Source organism: Drosophila subobscura, chromosome J (genome assembly GCF_008121235.1).
Source record: "Drosophila subobscura isolate 14011-0131.10 chromosome J, UCBerk_Dsub_1.0, whole genome shotgun sequence".
Taxonomy (NCBI): Eukaryota; Metazoa; Arthropoda; class Insecta; order Diptera; family Drosophilidae; genus Drosophila; species Drosophila subobscura.
Genome location: NC_048532.1, coordinates 7,970,592 through 7,997,575, shown reverse-complemented (window position 1 = coordinate 7,997,575; position 26,984 = coordinate 7,970,592). Strand labels below are relative to the sequence as shown.

The following is a 26,984-nucleotide window of genomic DNA, read 5'->3' as shown; positions in this document are numbered from 1 at the left end:
ATCAGTGGCGCTGTGCTGGCTCCTACCTAACGTTTCGCCGTTTGCTTTTGGACATAATGATAGCGGAGCACAGTGCACACAGCAATTTGCCAATTTGCAGGGAAACAAAAGCTTGGGCAAACAGCTTCTCCCCCGAAACCAAACGAAACGAATTGAATCGAAAGTTGCCACGAACAGAAGACCGTTAGCAGTACGAGTGCTCCGTGTAAGCGGTGCGCTACCCTTGAAAGCTCTTAGACCCACTCTGAAGTGGTTCGGTTGCCTGGCGGAAAATTGCATTTCAGTTTGATTTTCAAACCCAAGTCGGGCGGTTGTTACTCCAAATTCAACTAAAAAGCGAACCAATTGCTACCAAGATGCTCTCACTCTCGCTGATGCTGCTCGTACTGGGTGCCGCTGTGGCCATTGAAGTGCAGGTGAGGATCATCCGCGTGACTGTGGGGGACGCTCTCAAGTGTAATTATGCTGAGGAATCAATTAAGAGCAGCGTGTGCCACCCAATTGACAAAGCTTTTGGGCCATGTTGGTGCTGTGCTCTGTACTCCGTTCACTTTTGACCCAAAAATTGTAACATAACATGCAATTGAGGGAGGTGGGAGGCTGGACGGCTGGGAAACCGGTTCGAGCACGAGCTTTCTTATGCAATCTCCACATTTGATATGTTTACAGAAATTCGGATATTTGTTTAATCCCCCTCAACCGGAACACCATCAGCGGCACGAGGAGAAACAAGACCTGAACAAGATACCAGGAGTAGCTGGCGTGGATTATCCCATTTATCACGAGGTGCCGCACACTCAATTTAGTTGCCACAATGTACCCGCCGTACCGGGAATGTACGCAAATGTGGAGACTGGCTGCCAGGCCTACCACGTGTGCCACGATGGACGCGAAGGACACCAGGGTGCCAAGTTTCTGTGCACAAATGGCACCATTTTTAACCAGAAGGAGTTTGCCTGCGATTGGTGGTACAATGTCAAGTGTGAGGAGGCCCTCAGTCTATATCAGTATGTTTTGCTACATTTATTAAGTTAGATGTTTTTTCACCTACCTTTGATCCCGCTTTCAGCTTGAATGCCGATCCGGAGCATAATCCTTACTTTCCGAAAAAGAAGCCCGATCTCGAACATCCGCACCATGATGCTGGACACTTTCTGATCGAAGCCTAACATACATTTCACTCTCATCTCACTTTGTTGCACATTTTTCACTTTGTAAATAAAACTGAATAAAACTAAACCTCGTGTTGCTTGAGTTGATTTTTACCGTTGCTTCTGTGCAGACCTGTTGAGCTAGTTCATGTTAGCGATGGCACTTCGATGGTGCGACCATCTGCTGTCAAATGAAAGCAAATCCAAATCGACCTGGAGAAATGGCCGAAAGAAAACGGATTATACCCTCACTGCAATTTTACCTACTGAATAAATATTAAATATTTATTGAGTAAACAACTAAATAATAATATAGTCTCGTTTGATACATATCGCACGCAAGTATCGATATCGATAGTCTTGGAAAATGTTTTACGGTACGGTATTATTTACGGTATATTTTGATAATGGTAGGTATGTTTCGGTATATTTCTGTCCGTCCGTCAGTCCGCATATTTGATTGAAAAATCCGCGGTCACACTGTTTTGGGGCCAAACAACGAGATTTAGATTTTAGAACAATATTTTGGAAATTAAAACAGATTTGAAAAGATGAACCTACTTGACCTACCACAGACAGTTTTGATGGACATATTCGAGTATCTACCTTATGACGAAGTGGCGAAAAAACGGGAGGTAAGCAATTACAAGAGAAGTGCATTGAATCCGACCCGTGACTAACTCTACTCTGGATGGTTCCAAAACATTCTTCTGCCAGGTTTGCACTCACTTCAATTATACGGGCCAGCAAGTGTTGAACCTGGGATTCACAAAGATTATCTTAGAGCATGCAAAAATATTCAAGCGCATCAAGTCCATGCTGCCGCGTCGCGAATCGGAGCGAAGGTGAGTCAGGGAAGGAGCAGCATCTAGATTTTTCTGAATGCATTGTACTTTTGCAGGAACCACCCCTTGTCGCGACACTCCGACATACTCACGTCCATTGAGACGCGAATATCCATGCTGACGATGACCTATTCGAAGTTTATTGACCTCAATATGTGCTGCTTTATACCAGGTCGTGTCCTGGACGAGATTGGTGAGATTTTGAGGCTGCTGCTGACCACATCAAAGCCATTGCGGCCGCACGAAGTGCTGCAGGAGCTACGCGATATCTCGTCCATGGCCATTGAGCACTTTGATGAGAAGATTGCCACAGATTTCAAGCAAGAACACAGGAAGCAGCTGGCCGAATCCACGGGGACGCGACTCCTGGTCTGCGGCCCACTGGGGGATATCAGCTTTAGTGGCGTCAAACGGGAATGCCAGCCCGTGGATCATGCCATTGTCCAGCAGGCCATAGTGCAGCTGGCCCCTCTCACTGCCGGCAACCAGCCCACTTCCAATCGCAGTCGCCTCAACCTGCTGCTGCAGCGGCAATACCAGCAGCAAAGGCTGCTCGCGGCCAAGGTACGCAATCTGGAGGCTGCCCGCAAGGCACAGGATCGGCGCTTGCATGAGGCGACGGGCTGCATAACAGAACTGACCACACAGGTGTCCGAGCTGAAGCGTCAGCTGGAGGATGTGGTGGCCAACACGCCCAGTCTCGCTGCCAAACGGCAGGCAGTGACCAGCTCCGATTGCCTGCCTCCGCTCAAGAAACCCAAGGTCTAGCCAAGATATAAGGTCAGCTTAGACCAGCACTTCCTCCCCTCTTAAGTGAACTTAAATGTGTAATGTAGCCCATAACTATAGACAGTGCAGTGCAGCTCTGATATATCGCGTTAAGATTTATTGTTGCACTTGTTACTTAAATATTGTATTATTTACTACTATATAAATACATTGAACATCTAATGAAGTGTGTTTTTATCTCTTCTCTTCTCTTATTTCATTCATGAAATTGCCGCTTCGTTTCACTTGTTTTTTGGTTGAATGAAAAGTAATTGTAGTACTGTCTGTATTGTGGGGGCTAGGGCTAGGCTTTTGTCTTTAGTTAAATGTTTTCTGCTTCGATTCGTGATAGTAACTTTAGCTTTCGTTAGTTGTGATTCTAGGACTACGCTGGGGGATTGTGTCTGGAGATGCTATGGTAATTAAAGTTAGCTTAATCGTATAAAAGGTAGTATAAATTGCAACATGTTAGCATTATCCATTCTTTGAGGATTGATTCTCCCCGACTTAATCCAAAAGCTAACTACACATACACTAGGGGCTGTCTCTACTATATATACAATAACACAAAAGGTGGGGGGTAGGGCCGGTGTTAATAACATTTCTCAGGGTCGGGAGGGATAAGGGGTAACAAAAAAACTACAAATTCAAAATGGAAACACACAAAAAACTCATTGCAAAACTTCTTAAATCGTATAATGTATAAACTAGATAAATTGAAAGCATTGCCACACATTGAAATCTAAATGATTCTCTCCTCTCCTCTCTCTTATTTTACAGTTAGTAATTGTGTCAGTTAGTGTCTGATTAACTGGGAGATAAATCGTATATGTATATCCGTTTTGTGGCGATTTGTGGGCCTGGCGAATCACATGCGTATACATCATTTTGTTTCTCGTTTTATTTTAAAGTCTATGTACAACACAGCGTCTTTTTCCTTCTATTTGCCGCAGGGATATATCTGTATCTATCTGTGGGTGTAGCGCCGCCAGATTAGTAACGACGCCGACGATGCTACTTTTTCTTTACGGCCGCCTTGTGGTGTATCTTCTCCTGCAGCTGGCGTATCAACTGCTGTATGTCATCCACGTTGTATGCGTAAATCAGCTTGCATTGCTTCGCTTGGATGTTGCCATTGTTGAGGTTCTTTAGGGCATGCTGCAGACAGTAGACGTTACCGTCCTCGGTCCGTACCATGGATATGTACAGATTGGCACGACAGAGATCGCATTCACTTTCGATGGACTTGTGCGGCGGCTGTTGTTGCTTCTTTGCCTTTTGGCCCTTTTCCGCCTGCACTTTTTCGGTGGATGTTACGCCGGCAGCCTGCAATTTTAATTTTAAATGAAGGAAATTCGAGAAAACTTTGCTGGGAATACTCACTCTAAGCTGCTCTCGCGCTGCAGACTCCTTCTCACAAACCTCGTTCAGCATGGGCAGCATTTGATGCAGGGTATCGGAGTTGACGCGCTGATCATAGCCCAAAGCGAACAGCAGCTGCTCCAGCGAGAACATCGCTGGCTCACAGCTCTCATGGATGTCCTGGACAAAGCAATATGAGATAAAATCGTTTAGCATTGATTGGTGATTGATAAGCCATAGGGGAGACTTACCCTGAAATCATCTTTGGCCAAATCCAGCCATGACATGGTGGCGAAATAGACACTCTCCGAGACCACATAGCCGGTGGCCAGGCTGGAGGTATAGGCCCGCGGAAAGACCACAATAAACTCGCCCGGCTTCTGCTCGATGCGGCACAGAGACACTCCGCGATCCGTGAGCATATGCGGCGGCACCATCACCGTATCGCAGGGCAGCCAAATGGTCTTGTTCTGGCAGTGGGTTGGGATCAGCGAAGTGAGGGCTGACCTGAAGTTGGCACTCTGATCGTCGGGTATGCCGTACCACAGCTTGGAGGCACCCGTGTGAAGATATTCAATCCAGGACAGCCCGTGCGGATCCCGATACCAGCAGCAGGCCGAGAAGAGCATGCCCACGTGGAGGGTGGGCACGGTGACGCCCATCACGGGTCCCAGCGAACGCAGCACCGAGCCAGCATTGTTGGTGAGAACCTTGAGATTCCACGGATGACGGGCGTAGTTGGAGCCCTTGCCCTTGGGACCGGGACTGGGGAAACCATAGCCCCAGCCGGAGCTGTCAATGGAGCCCGAATGGACACACACATGACTGTCGCGGACGGCGACGTGGCGCCAGAACTCGGCCTCCACCTCGTTGACGGTGGGATCGGTGCTCTTGAACCACAGGGCCATGGTGTTCCGGGCAATGCGATAGAACTGGCTGAGGGGCATGCTCCTGCCCTTGACAATGCACTCCATGGACACGCCATCGATCTCCTCCTCCGACTCCTCATCCTCGTCGCTGCTCAGATCATCCTCTTCGTTCGAGACGCTCTCTGTGTTGACAAATCGATCCGCATTCCGTCTGGCTCTGGCCTCCCGCTTGGCCCAGTCAGCCTCGACCTCGTCGAACAGCTTCTGGCGCTCCGCCGGCGACAGGGTGTCGTAGGGCAACAGGTACTTGCAGTAGATGTCATCCAGCTTGGTCACCCGATCCTGTGCCAGCTTCGGTATGCACATTTCCTCGGCCACCCGCGACCACTTCTTCTTCTCGATGACCTCCTTGAGGCCGCCCAGTTCCTGCACGGTGTGATAGAGTCGCGGCAGATCCACCTCCATGCCACCAATCCAGGGCGGATGATTCATCGTAATGCTCTGGGTGGCCAGGTACTTCTTGATGGCACTCAACTCCTTGGCACTGGGCCCCCATCGATGCAGCATCTTGTGCACGTACTGATTGTACGCCGTGAAGCGCATCTCGTCCGATATGCGACACTCTGGCTTGAAGCTGGCCGGTGGAATGATCTTACAGATCCCAAATCTGGCCGCAATCGGTGTAATCCGCTCAATGAACTCAATGGGATCGGCAAACTCCTTCTCCGTCGGACGGAATATGGGTGCCTCCACCATTTGGGTGGGATCATCGTGCCTGGGAAAGGCTGTATTATTGGCCATCTTGATGGGCGTGTCATCCTTGTACTTCTTGGCCACAGCCGCCGCCGTGGAGCTCGTCTGGGCCGCTGTGCGTGACTTGGCAGAGCCCGAGAAGAGCGACGAATTGGAATTAACGCGCACCAGACTCGAGGGGCACCCACTCCGCCAGCGACTCCACCTCCACCTCCAGCTGCCGCTGAGGTGCTAGCCTTGGGCAGACTCTTCAGGCTGGTTGTGGAGGCGGCATCATTGTTGGACGCCGCATGGAACAGCGTCTTCACCAGCTCATTCGTGTTCATCGACTCGGGCAGCGGCTTCGAATTGGTGTCCATTTGGGCCTTGGTCACCAGCGTCGCCTGCATCACCACCTTCTGGTTGGGTCCGTCGGGTCCCTCGCGTCCCAGCTTGACGGCCACACCTTGGATGCCGCCGTCGCCACCGCCACCGACACCCGCTCCCTGCAGGGGTATGTAGAAAGTGGCTCCCTCGGGATCCGAGTCGCCGCTCGGTTCCACTGCTGCAACTGGCGGAGGTGGAGCCACCTGCTGCTGCTGCTGCTTCTTGGCTGCTCTGCCCGCTCCTGTCTTGGGTTTCGATCCCTCAATCTTGCAGTTCTCGGTGGGGCTGAGCGTGAGTTGAACGGCGGTGGCCGCTGCAGCAGCTGCCGCTCGCTTCTTTGTCGGCGATCGCTCGCTCAATGCATTCGGCACTGGTGCCGGAGACGCTGGCGGTGGCGTTGGAGTGGGCTCTACGCGACGTCGATTGCCTGGCTTGGTGCCTGCTGGGATCTCCTCTTCCTTGCCAAATGCATAAATAGATTCGCTTCCGCGCTTTGCCGTCACGGGTGCAGCCACAGGTGGCGGCTGCTTCGTCTCCGCCTGCTGTTGTGCCGCGGCCTTGTTGCCCTTCTGATTGTACACTGGCGTCCGCTTGGGCGTGGGCGGCGTGGGTGGAGGTAGCGGTGCGGGAGAGACTGCAGCTGCTGCTGCTGCGGCCGCTGCTGCTGTGGCATTCTTTTTCCCCTTGTTACCTCTCTGCTGGCTGCTGGCAGGCGGCGGCGGTGTTGGTGGCGTGCTCTTGGTGGGCGTCACAGGAGTGGGTGTTGGTGTGGGCGTTGAGGGCGTGGTGGCAGCACTACGAGGCAGAGGAGGAGCCCTGGATCGAACAGATTCCTTGGTCTTGCGCTCCATCACCGATTTCTTGTCCGGAGCTGCTGCCTTGTCCGCCGCTGCATCCGATTTCTGTGTGAGATTCACTGGCGTCGATGATTTCTCGCAGTCCAGGACATCACAGTCGGCCTGCTCTTGCTCCTTGCGACTGGAGGGCGTCACCACAACGGGCGTGGCCTTCAACGAGGGCCCCTTGGCCGACCAGGCGCTCTCGCTCTTGCCCAGATCTCCGCCCCGCGTGTTCTTCGACGAGGATGAGAAGCTGGCGCTCAGCTCCTTCTCATCCCGCGTCGGTGGCGGCGTGGTGGACTGCTGCACCCGCATATTGTCATCAAAATCATCGTCCAGATCGTCTTGGAGTATCTCGTCCGGATTGGAGGAGCACTCCATCAGCCACTTCTGTATCTGCTCGTGCGTCATATTCACCTTGGCCTTGCGCCGCTCCTTGCTGGTCAGCTGATCCCCAAAGTACCCCTCGGTGGGCACCACTGGGCCCAGCACGGGCTTGTGTATGGATCCGCACTTGCCCAGCGTGCACTTGGTGTTGTCGGGGCCCGAGCTCTGGGCCAGGCTCACGCTGGCTATGCCAAAGATCTTGCCGGACTCCTCCTTGCTGGGCATCAGCGTGGCCTGCGCCAGAATGCTGCCAATCTCATCCTTCAGGGGATCGCCACTGCCCCCCGCATTGCTGTTGCTGTGGGCAGGCGGTGGCGTTGGCGTTGACGTTGGTGCGCCTCCTCCTGCCGCTGCTCCGCTGGCTTGCTGTGCGGCCGCCGCAGACGTTGAGGCCACGGGCGCGGGTGCCGGACTGGGCGTCGGTGCTGTGGCTGTGCTCAAACTGAGGCTGGACGTCTGCAACACCACTGGCTGGCTGGCGGATGTCACGACTGGCGGCGTGGCAGGCGTTGGCGGTGCCAGGGGGCTTTTGGTGGCCGACGAGGAGGCCGTGCCCGTGCCTGTTCCTACCGTTGTGGACGTTGGCGTGGGCAGAAACTTCACCGGCGAGGGTGTGGGAAAGTTACTGGAGGCCGAGGATCGGGGTGGCAGTGGACTCCGCTCGTACTTCGGCGTCAGAAAGTTCGGATTGATCTTAGGGGCACTGGTAGGCCTCAATGGGTGGTGGATAGGTGGTTGGCGGTGTCTGGTACTTCAGTGGCGATGACGTGGACGAGCCCTGTGCCGGAGTCTTGCTGCCAGACGGCCCTCCCCCGGAGCCAAAGGGATGCGAGGGCGTCGGTGGGGGTCGCACATAGCCGGAATGGTAATGCGGCGATGCCTGCGGCAGATACGAGGATGTCTTTTGGAAGCCCACAGCCACAGCGGCGGCCGCACTGCCACCGGGCAGCGCATACGTGGCGGGAACATTGAGAATCTTTGATGTCGGCACCGGCGACTTCTTCTCCATGGCCTTCAGCGGGGTATAGTTCAACGGGGGAATGGAGATGCAATTGGCTGCCGCCACTTGGATGCCACTTGGCAGGGGCAGTGCTGTCAGCGTTGGCGTTATCATTGGCGTTGCTGCCTTCGTGGTCAGCGGCAGCATCGACAGCTGCTGTGTGGTCAAGGGGGGAATGATGGGCGCCTGGATCTGCATCGATTGCACGACCACCGATGGCAGAACCGCCGCTGAGGTTGTCGCTGTCGCTGTGCTGGCAGCTGGAACTGCAGGTAGCTTTGCTGTTGGGCGGTGGGGCGTGGTGGCTGACAGCTTGGCGGCCACCGGCAATGGACTATCCTTCTCCTGGCTGCTGCCTTTGGGCACACACGGCACCTTGATGGCCAGTGGCTCATCATCCGAGTCGCTGAAACTCTTCTCCAGATTGCGCTTCGTTTCGTTCAGCTCCTCGTTGATTAGAAAGTCTTCCTCCTCGTCGGAGTTGACCTTTGACTGTTCGGACTTGGCTTTGGGCTTCGCCTGTTCGCTCATCTTTGTCAGCGAACCCTTCTTCACGAGCATGCCCTCGATGGGGGGTTTGGCGGGTGCGGCAGCCGCTGCCCTTCCCTGCTTCGGGGGTCGACCACGTCTGGCCGGAGGCGGTGGCTTTTCCTCCTCCGACTCGGGAGGGGAAGGTGGATCTGCACGGGGCACTTCAGACACAGCAGCTGCTGATCCAGCTGCTGTCCCTGCTGCTTCCCCTTTTTGAGGTGGCTTGGGCGACGGCTTTCGCGATTGTTTACCTGCCGTTGGCACCGTCGTCGCCTCGGGCACGTTCAACTTTCCCGCCGCATTCTTTTTGATCTCCTTCTCCATTTTTTCCATCTCCTTGACATTGGGTATGTCCGGGAAGCTGCTCAGCGACAGATCATCATCATCGTCGTCGGCCATCTGCAGCTTGTGGCCAATGATGCCCATATAGATGGCCGCCGCCTCCTTGGTCTTCCTTGAGGGTCGCTGCGATCGCTGTGGCTGCGGTTTCACCTCAACAGCGGCTGCTTCTTCGACTGCGGCTTTGCTCTTGGCTGACTTACGTCCCGGGCGGGCATTTGTCGTGGCTTTCTTTGGGCAGGGTGGCGCCAGATCCTGTTCATCGGCTGGTGGATCCTCGGCTTTCTTTTTGCCCGCCTTGCCCGCACCGCGTTTGCTGGGCTCGGCTGTCGCTGCGTTTGTTGCTGCCATCACAACATCTTTCTCTTTCTCCTTTTCCTTTTCCTCCTCTTTTTCCTTCTCTTTGTCCAGCTTCTTGGTGGCCGCTTTGCGACTCCTGGCCGTTGCTGGAGGCGCCGCAGCGGCATTCCCCTTCTTGGGACTGGCTCCCTTGGCGCCCTTCTTCAGCTTAATGGACTTGGCCAGCGGCTGTTCATCGTCGGAACTGAAGTCGAAGACGTTCAAACTCTTTTTGCCCTTGTTGCCGGAGCTGTGCTGACTGTCGCCATTCTCCAGCTGCTGCTGCTGCTGTTGCTGCTGCTTCTGCTTGGCTTCTTTGGCATAAATACTAGAATTTGTCTTCTCCTTTGTCTCCTTTAGCTGCTTGGCTGGCTCCTGTTCTGGCTCTGACTCTTCCTTCGCTTCCTTGGACGCCTCTGAATCCATTTCCTTCTTCTTCTTGGAGTCTTCTTTCGCCTTTTCGGGCTCCTCCTGCTGCGGCGGCACTTTGACAGGCTCGAAAAAAGCCCGCTGACGCGTCATACGGCCAGAGGACTCTGGCGAGGGTATAAATATGGGTGATTCCCTTTGTCTCACCCGCTTCACGGGACCCTTCTCCCGGAGCGCAATCTCCGCCACGGCAACGGACGAAGGCTCCGATGATGGCTTCTTGGCGGCTCCTGCTGCGGGTCTCCCCCTTTTGGCTGGCTCTGCTTTCGTTGGGCCCTCCTTTGAGGCCTCATCCCCATTGCGGGAGGTGGCATCATGGGCTGAAAAGTATTCATCGTCATCCTCCTCCTCGTCATGGCCATCCTCCAGCTCATCCGAATCCGCCTGATCATCGATTATGGCCTTGCTCTCCTTGGTGCTGGAACGGTTTGAACGACGCTTATTCGTGGTGTCTCCTGTGGCGGCAGCCAGGCTGTTGTTCTCCTGTGCTGCCCTGCCCCTGGCGCCACGTCGATTGCCATCGGTGACAACTTCGGCTCGCTTCCGCACAGCTCCGGGAAGCAGCGGAGTTGTTGACGTCGTCGTTGTCGCTGTCGTTGGTGCCCCTGCTGCTGGTATGAGATTGGGTTTATCACTTGCTGCTTTGTCTGCTGCTGCGGTTGCTGCTGCTGATGACTTATCAGTCGTTGCTTGTGGCTGTGGTTCCGGCTCAACCTCTGGCTCTACCTTCTTCGTTGCTGCCGCCGCCCCCTTGGCCGGCCTGCCACGTTTCTTCTTGTTGTTGACCGCTCGACTGTTCGGTGCCTTCTTGCTGCTGTTGCTGTTGCTATTATTGTTGTTGTTGTTGTGGGCCGGAGTTGTAGTCGTTGCATCGGATTCTTTGGGATCCTTGGACTTGCCCTGATTGAGATAGTCGAGATGAGCGGGCAGAGCGGGAGTGCCGCGAAAGCATAGAAACGTGAGAAAATCCTGCGGCTTGGGACACTTGTTGGGCAGTATCTCGATGGGCGGCTGCGTGCTCTCTGCACCCGAAGTGCTTGGCCCAGTGCCTGCTCCTCCGGCTCCAGATCCAGCGCCAGCCGCTGCTGCCACCACGCTGCTGTAGGCCATGATGCCACTTGACGAGCTGCTGGGCGCACTCTGGCCCTGGGCGAACTTCCGCTGGGCCTGCACCTTGGTTCTGCAAGACACAGAGAAAGAGACAGAGAGAGAGGGGAAATGGGAGAATGGAAATAGTATGAGTACATTTTAATTGGACACAAATGCAATTTGATATACAATTACGAAGGTAAATATTAATTTCAGGCCAAAATCAAAGAAACAAAGCATTGAATTACACACACACACACATGCAGGTACAGTGGACACAGGCAATGAGGGAACAACGGGATTCAGGGCATTCATCCAAATTAAGGCTAAACAGCTGGTTGAATTAATCAATTTTCCACTAAAAGCAGATACAGATAAATTGCCTACATTTTAATTGTGTGTTCTAAAGTACCACTTAGCGACTGTCCACTGTCTCTTCCACCTGCCTGGGCGAGACTGAATGCCTGCTCCCCACCCACTTGCCACCCAGAGCGATGCGAAACACCCCTTCAGCAGCAATAGCTAGACGGCAACAACAGCAACAACACCGCCACGACACGATGTTGACGCTTTTGCTTATACAACTGCGGAGTCCAGTGCCCCATCTACGCCTCATACTCACACTCCCCCACCCGCACCCGCACACAATCTCACACTACTTCCAGGGGCCCTGCGACGTCATCTCTATTGGATTACACACGAACAGGCACACACGTACACGTACACTGACGTAAATACATACATATGTATTTATGATCAAACTCAATTTGCAACAACAATAGATTGAGTGAGTGTTGTGGCAGCAGCACCGCACCTGATAGAGGGACCAGACGGAGACACTCACCTCTTGGGCATTTCGGGTGATGACTCCACAGCAGCGGCAGCAGCCGCGGATGCCGTTGCCGCGGCAGCTGGTGGCGGAGTATCCGTCTCCTTGCGGCGACGCTTGTTGTCTTTTGAGACAACCATTTTGTTGCGAATTTTTCGCGCCTCTTTCTCTCACCTCCTTCACACTTTTCGTGTGTGGCGCGCGGATCTGACTTTGAATTAATTTATGCACGCGGTCGGAACTTATTTGCGGGGCGCTCTGTAGTTTCTCATTTGCATAAACTCAATTGCCAATTTTCCGCCGGACTCTCTTTTTTATTATGTATATATTTGTACATATATATATACATGTATAGCTACAACAAACACAGATTTTGTTGCTGCTTCTGCTGCAGCACGCAATTGATATCGTATTTTCGCTTCATTTTTCACGCATTCAGTTGGTTGGGGGACAAGTAAAAATTGCACTCAAATACGTATTATTGTCTCGTCTCTCGAATACACATTATTCGTTTACATTTCACAAACTGCAAGTGCAGTAAATTTCATTTTCTTTCGTGAGATTTGCTTGCACATATTTTTTCGTTTCGCTGCTGCTTCTTCCACCGCTTTTTGCTTTGTGTCATGGCGGACAAGCAAGGGGCTGCCACTCTGTCGAAAAAAGGCCAGATGATTAGCGGTGAGAAAGTGGTCGATGTTTTTATAAAATTCGCAAATTGTTTAAACAATACAAAATGCTTAGATGAGTATGGAACGATGATGAGAAGATTGTGGGCCAACATTTTGGCTGATCTACTTATTCGCATTCCATAATGAAACGGCATTCGATAGTCAATGTGAGCATCCCACCTCTACCAAACACTTCCTGGTTTCTGGCAACCTTCTCCGAATTCTGTGAGTTGACAAAAATTGCTAGCAAACAGAGGGAGAAGCGTTTTTGTGGTTAAATTGGCAAATAAGGGCAAGTAAATAAGAACCAAATAAATATGGGCGAAGGTGCTGGCAACTGGTGTCTCATTGAGAGCGATCCGGGCGTGTTCACGGAACTGATACGCGAATTTGGTAAGTTGTTCAATTGGCCGCGCTTTTCGGGACGCCGCGGATGCATACCGACGCGCCGGCAGCGCCAATCAAGTATTAATTGCAAAATTCTCGAATTGCCAGGTTGCGATGGTGCTCAGGTGGAGGAGATCTGGAGCCTGGACAGTGAATCGTTCAAGAACCTGGAGCCCATACACGGATTGATATTTCTATTCAAATGGGTGCAGGAGGACGAGCCCGCTGGCAAGGTGGTGCTGGACAAGGATGATATATTCTTTGCCAAGCAAGTGATCAACAATGCCTGCGCCACACAGGCCATTCTCAGTCTGCTGATGAACCTGGAACACGAGGACATCAAGCTGGGCGAGACGCTGACCAACTTCAAGGAATTCTGCCAGTGCTTCGATCCCTACAACAAGGGACTGACGTTGAGCAATGCCTCGCAGATACGCACAGTGCACAACTCGTTTGCCCGGCAGACCCTCTTTGAGCTGGACATGAAGAACCAGAGCAAGGACGAGGATCTGTACCATTTTGTGGGCTATGTCCCCATCAAAGGACGTTTGTACGAGCTGGATGGCCTTCGCGAGGGACCCATTGATCTCGGCGAGATTAAGCCGGACCAAAACTGGATCGATGTGGTGCGCCCAATCATTGAGAAGCGCATGCAGCGCTACAGCGACGGTGAGATCCACTTCAATCTGATGGCCCTGATCTCGGACCGTCAGCGCATCTACGAGAAGCAGATAGACAAGCTGCTCAACCCAGCTGCCGATGCCATGGACACGGAGGAAGATCGTCAGACTGAAATCAGCAGCTTGCGCTCCTACATCCAGTACGAGATCCAGAAGAAGAAGCGCTACAAGGTGGAGAACGTGCGTCGCAAACACAACTACTTGCCCTTCATCGTGGAGCTGCTGAAAATGCTGGGCGAGACCGGCCAGCTGATGCCCATCTACGAGAAGGCCAAGCAGCGGGCGCTGGAACGCGAGCAGGCGCAACGCAAAAAGGAGTCCAACTAAAAGCATTTAAAAAAGTACTATAGCTTATCTCTCTTGGATAGAACAGAACAGCCAGTTAAATGCAATTCAAAATTGCTGCGATTTCAATAAAAACACAAACGTTTAAACAATTAAGAATGAATGAAAGCAACAAAGGAAAACACTTACACTTACACTTACATCTTTAGCTGGATAGTAGTTAGGGTCTTGAACTGCCTTCGACTGTACTTTAATTTTTATAAACGCTCCTGAGCTATCCTAAATATATCTCTCTTCTCTGCTAGTAATCGTACAGTACATACAGCCCGTTCCAGGGTTAAGCTAAATATATAGTGAAAAATTTAAATAAATCGCATTAATAAAAATGAAATTTTGCTAACATAACGTAAATGAATGTAAACAACAATTGTAATTGCCTTTTCTCGTATAGAATATATTTGGTTTGGTATTTTACGTTCCGTATATATATTTTTTTACAATTGCTATGCCTTGTTGGTTTTATTCTGCGTTTGATTTTTCGTTTCGTTTTCCTTTTTGAAATTTTGATGCTGCTTGTTGTATATATCTGTATGTATATGTATATTGTATGTATATAGGAATATTTAGTTAATCATCTGTGCTTCCACTCGATCGTAATCTACTCTAAAAATTTGTCTCTTCTTACCAGCTAGGTTTGATCTACTTGTTACTCGTAGCTTGCGTCATATTTAGGGAACTTTCATTTTGGGAGGAGGTCGTTCTTTGTTTTAGTTTTGATCATATTTTTGGTGTTTTTTGTTTGCACTTAGAGACTAGGCTTAAACCATCCACTACTGCTGGACAGGAGGCTGGGGAGGGCAGGGTTCATGGGGTTGAGATGCTGGAAACCGAAGCTAATATGTATTTATGTGTATATTGTACCGATTCGGGTATAGTTCACTTCTGTTCTGTTCTGGACAGAATTTGGCTGCACCCAGAAGCGCTATGGCAACTACAGAAATATATGTATGTATGTCCTATACTGTATATAATATGTGTGTGTATACTCTCGTAAGTATAGTTGTATAGTGGTTTACCTTGAGTATAAATAAGCTTACATCTGAGTTTCTTTAGTAATTTCCATTTTGCCTGTCGGGTTTTGGCTTAATTGAATTTCATTCGATTTAAGTTAAATCTTTTGTTAACATTTAGCCTAATTTTACTAGTGTCTCTGATATCTAATTTCCTTGGTTAATTTAGCACTTAGTTTTCAATGATTTCGCTTAACAATTCTTTTGGTTTTTTGGTTTAAGTTTTTTTTTCTTGTTCGTTTCGAAGACACAACAGTTACTGGTCCAGTTCCAGGAAGAAGTTTTTTATGTATGTTTGTATGAATATGTTATTGATGACTTATTGGGGGTCCTATTGGGCCCGTCTTTACCGTGGTCCATTTCCGTTTCCGGCGTAACTGTACTGCAAGCCTGCGGGCGTCAATTCGTTGCATACTTCACTGCGCTGTGTCGCCACATTTAGGGCGGCAAAAGCATGATGCGGGCGTGGTGTGCTCAAGGCAGAATGATGCGAATGCGGATGTGGCTGTGCTTGGGGATGTTGCACCGAATCGTAGACGGTTAGATCAATGCTGGGAGCTGTAAGTGCAATGAGATTCCATTAACTAACGTTCAATATTCCATTCCTTGGTGCTTACCAGCCGCATGCATACGATTGTAGAGATTCTTGCGCTTCTTCTTTAACAGGACATCCAAATTATAGCTCTCCATGCCAGCTCTGAAAGAGTTTGGAATATAATTACAAGAATTGCATTCAATTTGAATGGCAACTCACTTGTCGGGTCTGCCGTTGCCCAGCAGATCCTTGAATGCCACATAGATCTTGTTTAGCGTCAGATTGGATAGCCCCTGGCCCAGATATCGTACAAATTTAAGTTGTTCACATTTGGATAAAGCGCTCTCGTGGAAGTCCAAAAAGGGTCGATGATCGGATATCTGATATTCCTGTAGAGAATGAGAAGCAAATCGAAAAAGGAAAAGGGAAACGGAAACGGAAACAAAAGAGGGATAATGCATGTTAGGATAGTCGTCTGCTTTGAGATTTGGGGGCAAGAGTTTTGTTCAATGCTCTCTAAGATAATGATGATGCAATTTTGATCTACACAAAAGTAATGCCAATCTCTGGGTTATAGCCAATTCGGGGAAAGAACAAAGCTCCGCTAAACTACAGTAGTGCCGCCTCCTCCTGCCGGTGGTTGGGGTTTTCTTTTCTTTTTTTTTGTTGGTGGTAGGTTGTGGAGTCTGGCCTGGCGCCGATACACTTTTGCTCACATTGCAAAACTTGATGAAGTTCTCGATGAGTATGTACTTTTCATAATTGCTCAGACATTGCTGCCCACTACTCTGTATACCGAACTGTTTCAATAGCTCCTGTTTCTTGGGTGGCAGCCGGCTGATGTGCGTGCACACACCGTCCTCGATGCGGTGCGTCTCGTGCACCTCAAAGTTCTCATAGATGATCATCTGTTCCAGGGAGCGCGGCGGCGGCCCCAGCGCCGGCGGTGGCAGCAAGCCCGGCGTCGGCGGTGCGCCACACACATAGCGGGGATCCATTGTGGGTGGCAGAGGGGCAGTGGTGGCGGCGCTGTGACATAATTGCTGTTCGCATTAGCAGCCACTGCTGCTGACAGGTTCACGGTGCCGCTGCTGCTGCTGCTGTTACTGTTGCTGTTGATGAGGTTGGTGCTGGTGCTGGCGCTGGCACTGGTGCTGCTGCTGCTGCTACTGTTGGCTGCTGCAAACTCCAGAGATCCATCATTGGCCGCGGCCATGTTCTTGAGGTCTACAAGAGAGAGGGGGGCGACAGTTAGGCAGCAGGCAATGGCTTGCTTCGATCACCGTCTTGGAAGGGAAATTTACAGCCCATTCCGTTCCGTTTTCGCCCCATTATTAATGGCTTAGCGCAAATGCAGAGGTTCGCACTGGCAGGCAATAAATCTCAAGAAGAAACAACAATTTTATCCAATCGATTTTGTTCTCAATCGCTTTCCGCTATATATATATATTTTCTGTGTGTGTGTGAGTGTGAGTGTTTGCAAACAATTTCCATATACATATGTATATGTGGTACACTATACATACATACATATACTCTATAGGGGGTGTATATAGTTAGGATTGGCTTTAGTTTAACATACAATACATATACATATATATTATCATTGTTCTTGGCTTACTAAAATATATATACTCGTATATACTGTTATCATAATCATATTAAATAGCGTTATCTTGATTTTCTATATGTTCTTGTGTTTGTGTTTAAGTGTGTGTTTGATTGTGTGTGTGTGTGTTTGTGTGTAAAAGTAATAATCTCTTTTCAAGGAATAACATTGCATAGTTTTTTGGGGGGGTTTTGGGTAATAATGATCGATCGTTGTCCAACAAATACAATAATAACGTTGTACAACAATAATACTAAATTTGTTGTATAGTTTCAATAAAATTTGGCAAAAAGCTTGTAAAATTATTCTAAAATAAACGAAACAAACATAAAGGCGTTAAAGATTATGACGCGATGTTCTTATAAAAGGTTTCTGGTTAAAATTTCTAATCGATAAAGGGTGGGATAGGGATCGAGGAAAGAGGAGTGGTCTTGCAACAGCCTACGATTGTCAACAGGTGGCGCCTCCTCCGCTGCCCTTGGCGCCACGCCGACCCCAATCTCACATGGACACTGGCGGTCCGGCTCCTCCGCCTCCTCCTGCAGCACCTGCACCTGCCGCACCACCTCCTGCCTGTGGTGGCGGCGCCGGGCTGTAGCCCATGGCTGCCATATGCTGGACATGTGTTGCGTGTGGGTGCGGATAGAAGTGCGGATGATGCTGCTGCGGGTGTTGCGGATGCTGGGGATGTTGTGGATGCTGCGGGTGCTGAGGATGGGCATAGGCAAAGTGATGCGAGTGGGGATGTTGCATGGCATGAGGATGGGCATGGGGATGCGGATGCGGCGGCGGATAGTGGTGAGGATGTGGGGCATGTGGATGCTGCGGCGTCATCGCTGGGCTACGTGTCGGTGTGCCCGGCTGCAGGTGATGCGGATGTGGATGCGCGTGTGGATGCTGGCCATGCGGATGCGTGTGTTGGTGCAGCATATGTTGTTGTTGTTGTTGTTGCTGCTGCTGTTGTTGTTGTTGTAGATGTTGCGGTGTCGTTGGAGGCGGCGCCGCTATTGGCCCTGTGGGAGTCGCCGGTCTTGGTGTTGATGTTGCGGCCATTGTGCGTGGTATTGGTGTTCCTGGTGCTGCTCCTCCCACTCCCACTGCTCCAACCAACGGCGTGGGTGTGGGTGTAGATGGCAGAGCGGCGGCGACTGTGGAGGCTGTGGGTTTCGCTGGCGAGGCAGGTGCTGACACCAGCGGTTGGTCGCCTGGTGGTCCCTGTTCTGTTTGTTTGACCGGTGTGGATGTTGCTGTTGCTGTTGTTGTGTTGGGCTTGTTACTGTTATTGTTGTTGTTGTTGTTTTGGATGTTGTTATTGTTGTTGGTATTTTCGCCTAGTGATTCAAAGCGTATGCGTGGATAAAGTAGAAGAAAGAGGAAACACAAACAAATTGAAGTCAAAAATAATTATAAAATGATTCTTGTACGATTTTTGTGGCACAGTGGCACAGACAGAAATTGATTATTTTCTAGTTTTTGAAATTTTTGTCGCAAAAATAGGCAGCCAATTCTGAAGGTACATATTCTCCCCCCAGTTGTTCATTTATTTTGTGAGCGAACCGAAAACGGAAAGTGCACGACAAATAGAAATAGAAACAGAAACAGAAACGCAGAAAATGCAAATGTGAATGAAAAGTAGAAGTAGAATTGAGGGAAATCATAAAGAATAGAGAGAAGAATGTAAGCACTTTTAGTTTTGAGTGTATTTTTAAAATTTAGCACATTCTGTTTTCTTTTTTTGTTATTAATTTTACTCTGCCTGAGAACACACACTTTTCTCTGCTGTGTGTGTGTGTGTGTTATTCGTGGGCTGCCCTCTGCTGCATTTGCACTACACTTTATGTATCATATAATATACAGCTATTAGTTTACTTACCAGCTGTTGTGTTGGCCAGGAAGCGCTTGGTTTTGTCGAGTATATAAGGCAGATTGTAGCCATCCTTCGTGTAGCTGAAAATCGCAGGGATAATTGGTATAATTACAGCATGCTTTTGGGCTTGTTCCACAATCGTTGATCAACACTTACATTTCTGTGCGTTTGGTGCAAAACAGATTCTTATAATTGCTATAAATGCAAAAGAGCGTAAACGTGGGCAGACCCTGTCCCAAATATCGTGCGAATTTGATCTGTTCGGGCTTGTTCAGGCCACACTGATTGAGGGATAGCCAGGGCCGATGATCCTTGATTTCATATTCCTGCAAAATAGGATCAAAGTATGGATTTTAGTCATGTAAGTCATTAAAATGCTGCTGGAAAGTATGTTTTACATGTCTACCCCCATTCAACCACGAACCACCAGTTCCATTAGTCTAAAAAACACCTTTTTGCTCTGTGCCCCACCCCATAACACACCCCTTTTCAAGCTTGATTTCCCTTAGTTTTAGGCTTTTCCTATGCATATTCCCATGACTGCGGTGCACATAAATATACATACATATGTATGTATGTATGTATGTATATTTGGGGTTACATAATGTACATAGACACACATACTCGTACCATACCTCTCTGCAACCCCTACAAAACTTATAGACACACACATGGGGCCCGAAAAACTTTACCCACTACTAATCAAAACTTATAATTCGTGTACAACGCAAAAGTTTAAAACGAAAATTTTACACAAAAGCCAAAAACTTGCTAAAGGAAAATGGAAAGAGAGCGGAAGAGTGGAATGAGCAAGTGTGGGGCATGAATAACATGCGAAAGCAAAAGCCCAGGCCCCACCACACACACACACACACAACATACAACCATCCATCCTTTACAATGTATATTTTATAGTGTAAAAATATAGAATAGGGCCAGAAAAGGGAAGCGGAAAAGGCAGCAAAGCAAACCCAAATAGAAAAGCAAACAACATTTTCAATGAAGCCATTTCCCACCACACACACCACACACACCCCTCACCCACACTCCCACACCCATAAAATGGGGCGGAGGATGTTTGAAAAAGACCCCCAAATCCAGTCCCCCCTCTAAAAAGGGTTACCATACGCCAGTGTGCATGTTGTGTCTGTGTTTGTCTAGCTTTAGTAGGCGCAGCAGCTTAATGGAGGTCTGTGGCTGTTTCTGTTTCTATGGTTTTGCGTGTGTGTGTGTGTGTCAGTTAGAGGTCTTCGGGTGTCCTCGGGTCGGTCCTCGTTGAAACTTATCAACATCCTCATAATCAGCACGATGGCAGCAGCAGCGTCGCCACCCACCCACCTACCCCCAAACTAAACCCGCTCGCTCTCTCTCTCACTAACTCACACTCCTAAGTACACACATGGCAACGCTGTCGAAATGCTGACTGAGCTTCAATTCTCCTCTACAGCAAAGTATATGTATGGATGTATGCACGTCCATACATGAACGCCGCTCTTTACATTTGTGTGTGTGCATACATTTTGGGTTTTGATTATGTTAAAAATCAATAGAGCAAAAAGGACTGACGTCCAATCCAAGACCAGGACCAAAGTGTGAGGCGAAAACTTTAAACTTCCAAGTGGCCAGGCTGTCGGGCAGAAGAGCGTAAAGAGAAGGACAGTAAGTAAGACAGACAGAGCAGAACCAACTCAACACTCTCTTTCCGTGATGACAGTCGGCACGACACCTGGTGGACAGGGGGAAGCAGCGGGCAGACGTCTCATTAACAAGCACACAACTGTGGGGAGTGGGGTGGGTGCGGTGTGCTGACAAGTGAAGCACTGTTGCTGCTCTGCTGACGGCGGCGACCGACTCCTGCTGCTGTCAAGTGTGGCCGGTCGCCGCTTAACTGTTTCGCAGTCAAACAAACAGAAAAGAAGAAGCACAGAAGCAGGAAAACGGCAAAATAAAAAAAAGTAAAAAGAAAGGCAATGTGTTGCGGTATTTTGTTCTTGCTTTCGCTTCTGTTTTCTGTTTCTGTTTTCGTAACGTTTTCGTTCTTTTTTTTGCAAACTTATTGGCAGACATTGTTTTTGTGTTTGTGCGTGACGTAGCCGTCGCACTCTGAACTGAGCGTGCGAGTGTGGTGTGATGTTTGGGCGGGTGGGGCGGTTGCATGTGTGTGTGTGTTTGTGTGGCGGGATTGCGGTTGTTGTCTGTGGTGTGTTGTTGCTTTTGTTGCATGTTTGTATTGAGACAAGTGTGAATTGTTTTCCCTTTTTTGCTGTTATTGTTGTTGTTGCCTCTGTTGTAGCAACACCCACTGCTTGTGCGTGATGTGACCGAGAATGGGGCAGGGGCAGGGGCAGGAGCAAAGAGCGACAAAAACAGAGAGCGGCCAAAACAACAACAACTTAACGGTTCGTGTTTTGGCTGTTGCTGCCATGATTTTTTGATTCTTGTTCGAGGGTTGCCTGCCCGACTGCCTCCTGACTGCGTGCCTGTGCACTGTGTGTGGCGTACAGGGAGTTCTTGGGAGGCGGGGCAATTTTCACACTTTCACTCTTTCTTTCTGTTCCTGTGTGTGGATGTGTCTGCCACTTAACAGGTTTATTTTTTCGTGTGTGCGAGTGTGTAATGAGCAGGTGACAAAAGGGGCGTTGAATGCGTGTCAATTTCCCACTGTTCCCTCAACCCTTTAATTAGGCAACTAATTTCCATGGAACAAGGGAGGGAAGGCGGCAGGGACACTCTAAAATATACATAAGGATGTGCAAACAAACCCCGTTAGCCAACACTAATTTAATATGTCCCCAAATGTTGCACAAAAGCTAAATATTTTATACGGTTGTACATTACATGTTAGAAATACATAAGTACGTATGATACATGTACAGTTAAATATGTTACCATATGTACAATACATACATACATATGCATGTTCTATATGCATGTTCTCGTATGTATAATTTAAAATTATAATCAATGCCCTCCATCCATGTGTGTTTTGGATGTGTGTGCGCGTAAATTGTGCGAACCCGAGACATTGTACCTGCTCTGCCGCCTACCCCACCCCATGGGCGCTGCCACTCCCGCAGTAAGCTGTCCTTTACCCACACATACGCTTGGCAGCACACAAAGTTAGGCAAACGGGAATGCACTTGTGTGTGTGTAGAGCTGACTGCATGCGCACTTAGTAGCCTTCAAACACCATACACACCGACCAGCCGTTCCGTTCCCCACCCACTTCGATAGAGACATGTATAAAATGTGTTGATAAAATATCCACACACACACACACACACACACAAGGACAGAGAGACTTTGTGAGAAAAGGACATGCCCAAGCAGGCAACGGACAATCCAACGGAAGCCAGCCCCACGGAATCCCCTCAAGCAACTTGATGATGGTATGCGTGTGTGTGTAAGTAAGGACAGTTGCGGGGGTATTGAGGGGAATATACAATTACTCAATAGCACCACCCACCGCCTGGCCTGGCTGCTCGCTGCCTTGAGCTTTTTGGGGGTTGCCCCCACACCCGCAATCATACCCACACACCCCACGGACACACAAAGAGCGACGAACCAACTACACACACCAGAGGCGACTTGGTAGTTTGAAGAGCATCGAAGGGGCGGCAGGCATAAGCAGGATTCCCCAAGTAAGTTCTTGAGAGCCAAGGAAAGAGAGAGAGAGAGAGAGTAGGAGCAGGATGGCGGGCAGAGAGCAAGAGAATCCTTACGTGGGAGAGCGTCACAAATTTTGAGTTAGGGAGCAGCAAAGTAGGTGGAAGAGCGAGAGCGTCTTAGAACTAAAATGTTGTAATAGGCGGATATACCCCACACCTCCCCCTGCCCGCACACACCCACACCATGTTGAAATAAGGTTAGAGCTTTGCTTCCTCTACTTCTCTCTCTCTCTCTTTCACTCTCTCTCTGTTCGTAGTTGTTGTATTATGCCATCAATGCCATTTTGTACATAGTTTGGCGAGTGTTTCTATGTAGATGTGGGTGTGTGTGCCCAGAGGTGGTGGTCGACAAATCTAGATGGGCGCTTTTTCTCTGTGTCTGTGTGTTTGTGTGTGCGTTCCTCTGATAAAGCCGAGCGTAATGAGCATGGCATGGCAGAGGGTTTGTGGGGTTGACTCTGGCATAGTGTTGAAAAGGGCGCCAAATGTATGAAGAAAGGAGAAAGGGGACGGGGGCGGCCACGGCCACCATCCAGAGCATGTATAGGTGTTTAGAAGAGTTTACACATACACGCACACAAGCCACCCACCCCCCACACAGCCAGCCAGCCACACATACATACATACAGTGGAGCACACATGATTACAGTTGTATGCGGACTTTGTGGTTGGCTGCAGTCAGCGTCGACAGCGACGCCAGCGTCCCTGCTGCTGCTTCTCCTGTTATTACAATTTATAATGACATTTGTGTGAGTGTGAGAGAGTCCTCATTTTGGGTGTGGGTGGCTCTGTGCGAGTGGGTGGATGGGCCACATAATGGGCCGAGAATGCGCCTGTGTATTGGGGATATGGATAGGGTGCATGTTTATATTATGAATATATCCACCATTTCCAATGTATATTTTCGGCATTTTGGGTACCTGCAAATGGTTGAATTTCCGAAATACACAGTGCGGCTTTCAACAGGGATGCCGAACATAAACAGAGCTACAACTAATACCACATTTCCATTATCCACAATCGCAGATAATGTTGCTACAAACTGGGAACTAGCAGCCCCACACGTTCCACACGTGTGGGTAACATTTTCAGTTTAGTTGGGGAGCAGAATATTTAGTTCTTCAAGCAGTGAAATATTACCCAAAAAATCACACAACATCTGCTAGCCAACATTGTTCCTTGAGGCATATTAGATAAGTATGAACTTTAGATCCGGGAACCTGAAAATTATGATATTTCCCGTTTGATCTAGGAGCTTAATCACCCCAAATTGTACATTTAAATTTTAAAGTGAAGTTACGTGGGGTACACCATAAAAAAATGGGCACCCCTATACTAGGTCTGCTTAGATTTTCAGCAAGCGGAAATAAGTAGCATGGCTCTATGTGGAAATATACGAAAGTATTTGAAGCTTAAATAGTTTCGTTTAGGGTGTGAAAATGGTAATGGTCTCGCAACCGTTTTACCGATGGGTTCGCCATCATAATAAATGCGTACATACATATACATATGCAAATATTTAAATTGCATATGAAAATGGGGTCAGCGGTCTCCCGCTGAAAACTCCCTATATACACGTACAATCCCTCACCCATGCTCACACACACACCCTACAAAAATAGCAGCATATGCATGGCAGAGTTGGACGAAATTTGACTCGTTCCCAGCCCAACCCCAAGCCCAATCACAGCCCCACATCCGCCGTGCCAGGAGTTTGTGCACCCCACCCCACCCCTACCATTTCCATTTCCCTTTTCCATTTACTCACCTCGCAAAACTTGATGAAATTCTCGACCACAATCGATTTGTCCGTCAACGTCATTTGGCCCGTGAATCGGACGCCCAGCTGCTTGAGCGTGTCCTTCTTCTTGGAGGGGAGTTTGTTCATGTGCTGGAAGATGCCCTCCTCCACTTTGTGGGAGGGATGCACCTCGAAGTTCTCCTTGATCACAAAGCTGCCGAGCAGCTTGGGTGCGTGCGACGAGGAGGAGGCGGTCGAGGAAGAGCTGGCGCCAGTCAGAATGCCACCAAACTCCCCGGCACTCCCGCAAGCAGCGCCCTCCGACGAGGTATTTGAGTTGGAAGCATTCAAATGGGAGTTGGGGAAGGCAAGTAGCTCCAGAGAGGACTCATTTGAGTTGGAGGAGCCGTTGGAGGCCATGTGCTGCAGGTCGAAGATGGTCTGCTTCGAATCGTGATCGAAGACGTCCAGCGCGGAGGTGCTTGTGTCCACCAGGCTGTTGGAAGCGCGCGAAACGGAGGAGAGAAGTGCGGCCACCTTGCGGGAGGCGGATCGCGACTTCTGGGAGGTACTCGTGTCCAGGTCGAGGAGCCCCGCACTGGCCACGGGCGATTGGGCTGGCGGGGGTGGTGTGCCAGCGCCTGCCACTGCCGCAAGTGCTACTCCCGGTCCCTTGGCGCCGCTCTTCTCTGACGCTGCTGCAGCTGCTACTGTGGAGCTATCGCTAGGCGTGGTACTGGCTGTTCCCGGCGTAAAGTCCGTGGAGTGGCGCAGATATTTGATAAACTCGAAGGAACCATCAAAGTGCTGGGGCACCGATACCGATCCCCCATTGGGGGTGGCCACCGCCGTTGGCCAGCGATTGCTGCCGGGGGATGGTCCTGCGACAGATCCTCCTGCTGCTCCCGCTAACGCTGCTGCTGACGTCGGCGTTGCGGCGACGCCCGCCTCTGCTGCGACGAAGGCGGCGGCTGTGTGCGAGTGAGTGCTCGACGTCGTCGTCGGATTACCGCTACCTGAGCTGCCGGCGGCGGCCGCACCACTCAGGCAGGTTTCCCGTTGCATATGGGAAGACAACGACGATGACGCCGCCGCTGCTGCTGCCTCGTAGGAGAAATCCGTGCCGCAGCCATTGGATAGATGTGTGTGGGAATACTGTAGATGTTGTTGTTGTTGTTGCAACTGCTGCTGCTGCAGCGACGGCTGTTGCCCCGACGATGCGCCTGCGCCGCAGCCAAACACTTGAAATTCCTCGAATTGAGTGCATTTCAGTTCGCCATTGCTCAAGTACTTGGAAAACTCCGAGGGATCGTTGAGCGAATTGAGGAAGAAGGAGCTGAAATTGCTCGATATGCAGGACATGTTGCACGCGCGGGGGGTATATATTTGTGTGTGTTGCTAATACTGTTGCGTCTTATAGATATAGTGTGGTGTATATCCCTTTAAAGCTTTTCCCAAACAATTAAATGGCACATGAATACGATTATAGTAGTGGTAGCTGCTTTTCTTTGATGCAGTTTCGATATTTTCACTCAATTCTTTTCCTTCGTTTTTTTTTTGTGGGTTTTCCAGTCGATTTCTCGTTTTGCTGCCGCTTCTCTTCCTCTTCTTCTCTATCTCTCTCTTTTACTCTTTCCGCACCGCTCTCCGCTTCCTTTGCGGGCTAGCTGCGGTTCATATTTTATTACAATTTTCCACAAGCAGCGCAGTGCACACACACTCACACGCCAGCATTACTTGTGCACATGTGTGTGGGGCACTGGCCCGTCTGTATGGCTGTGTGTGTATAGGTATGTATAAATTTTTCTTATTATAGCAAAGTGTAATTTATTATTCTTATTGCTTGCTCGCGCACTGCTCGCTGCCGCTGCCTTTCCGCTCCTTGAAACTGCCTTTCCCTCCTCGTATGTGGTCTCTTCTAGCACACACACACACACGCAAATAACGAGACACAAACACACGCACGTACACTACTATCTGGCGGCAGGCAGGCCCTGTAAATAGGCTTTTTTGAAACTGGTCTGGTCTTTTGGGGCCTTGGTATTACTGGTCGTTGCTTGGGGTTTGGGGGTCTGGTGGCCTGCTCTCCCGGGCCTTGTCTTGTTGCCTATTTTATTATTACTCGGCTTTCTTTATTATTATTATGCGGGAGCTCTTTTTGCACTATTTTCACTTCCTTTTTGGCTTATATTCGTCTGCACTCACACACACTCGCACGCCGCACATTAAACACCGTTTGGATTCAGGCGAGGCGAGGCGCGGTCTTTCATCGCTGTCGGCGCTTCTTTATATTTCGTTTTTCTGGCTCGCTTTTGCTTTACTTTCAAAACAAATGCCGCCGCTGCTTCCATACGGAAAATCGGAAAATCTTATCTTGTTGTTGCTGTTTTCACCGTTCCGAAACACGACATTGCCGAAGCACACAACGAAAGAAAATGAGCGAAGAGCGAAAAACGTACAACGCTAGCTGAACCATGGTAAATTAAACGAGGTGGTCTGGTCTCGTCGCTTGACGAATCGTCGGCCTTTGGTCAATTATTTTTCAGTGCCTGTTTACCTGAGAGGACGAATATTTTCA

General features: G+C 49.7%; 5 protein-coding genes across 5 annotated transcripts; 3 read left to right on the top strand and 2 right to left on the bottom strand.

Moving 5' to 3' along the window:
- Positions 1–154: 154 nt before the first annotated feature.
- On the top strand, positions 155–1,193 carry LOC117893683. Its single transcript, XM_034800372.1, has 3 exons — positions 155–416; positions 670–1,007; positions 1,070–1,193. Exons 1-3 carry the CDS (start codon positions 357–359, stop codon positions 1,167–1,169), a joined length of 498 nt encoding a protein of 165 aa, XP_034656263.1. The 5' UTR covers positions 155–356; the 3' UTR covers positions 1,170–1,193.
- A 427-nt stretch (positions 1,194–1,620) lies between these two features.
- Positions 1,621–2,951, top strand: LOC117895216 (F-box only protein 28). The gene is made up of 3 exons (XM_034802707.1): positions 1,621–1,786; positions 1,869–1,996; positions 2,053–2,951. Exons 1-3 carry the CDS (start codon positions 1,703–1,705, stop codon positions 2,762–2,764), a joined length of 924 nt encoding a protein of 307 aa, XP_034658598.1. The 5' UTR covers positions 1,621–1,702; the 3' UTR covers positions 2,765–2,951.
- Positions 2,952–2,971: 20 nt separating this feature from the next.
- Positions 2,972–12,539, bottom strand: LOC117895200 (serine/arginine repetitive matrix protein 2). Its single transcript, XM_034802680.1, is given in 6 exon segments — positions 2,972–4,090; positions 4,148–4,306; positions 4,378–5,925; positions 5,928–8,039; positions 8,041–11,158; positions 11,912–12,539. Coding segments are annotated over 6 exon segments (7,374 nt in total). The 5' UTR covers positions 12,037–12,539; the 3' UTR covers positions 2,972–3,778.
- Positions 12,540–12,787: 248 nt separating this feature from the next.
- Positions 12,788–14,303, top strand: LOC117895215 (ubiquitin carboxyl-terminal hydrolase isozyme L5). The gene is made up of 2 exons (XM_034802706.1): positions 12,788–12,957; positions 13,060–14,303. Exons 1-2 carry the CDS (start codon positions 12,882–12,884, stop codon positions 13,956–13,958), a joined length of 975 nt encoding a protein of 324 aa, XP_034658597.1. The 5' UTR covers positions 12,788–12,881; the 3' UTR covers positions 13,959–14,303.
- Positions 14,304–14,429: 126 nt separating this feature from the next.
- LOC117895202 lies at positions 14,430–26,892 on the bottom strand. Its single transcript, XM_034802687.1, is given in 8 exon segments — positions 14,430–15,544; positions 15,604–15,683; positions 15,741–15,910; positions 16,238–16,545; positions 16,548–16,748; positions 19,004–19,077; positions 19,154–19,323; positions 24,434–26,892. Coding segments are annotated over 8 exon segments (2,550 nt in total). The 5' UTR covers positions 25,769–26,892; the 3' UTR covers positions 14,430–15,332.
- Between the last annotated feature and the right edge of the window lie 92 nt (positions 26,893–26,984).

Coding starts and splice junctions, on each gene's coding strand:
- LOC117893683 (XM_034800372.1), top strand. CDS start 357: ATGCTCTCACTCTCGCTGATGCTGCTCGTACTGGGTGCCGCTGTGGCC. Junction 417..669: donor CTGTGGCCATTGAAGTGCAG/GTGAGGATCATC, acceptor ATATGTTTACAG/AAATTCGGATATTTGTTTAA. Junction 1,008..1,069: donor GAGGCCCTCAGTCTATATCA/GTATGTTTTGCT, acceptor TCCCGCTTTCAG/CTTGAATGCCGATCCGGAGC.
- LOC117895216 (XM_034802707.1), top strand. CDS start 1,703: ATGAACCTACTTGACCTACCACAGACAGTTTTGATGGACATATTCGAG. Junction 1,787..1,868: donor AAGTGGCGAAAAAACGGGAG/GTAAGCAATTAC, acceptor TTCTTCTGCCAG/GTTTGCACTCACTTCAATTA. Junction 1,997..2,052: donor CGTCGCGAATCGGAGCGAAG/GTGAGTCAGGGA, acceptor GTACTTTTGCAG/GAACCACCCCTTGTCGCGAC.
- LOC117895215 (XM_034802706.1), top strand. CDS start 12,882: ATGGGCGAAGGTGCTGGCAACTGGTGTCTCATTGAGAGCGATCCGGGC. Junction 12,958..13,059: donor GGAACTGATACGCGAATTTG/GTAAGTTGTTCA, acceptor TCGAATTGCCAG/GTTGCGATGGTGCTCAGGTG.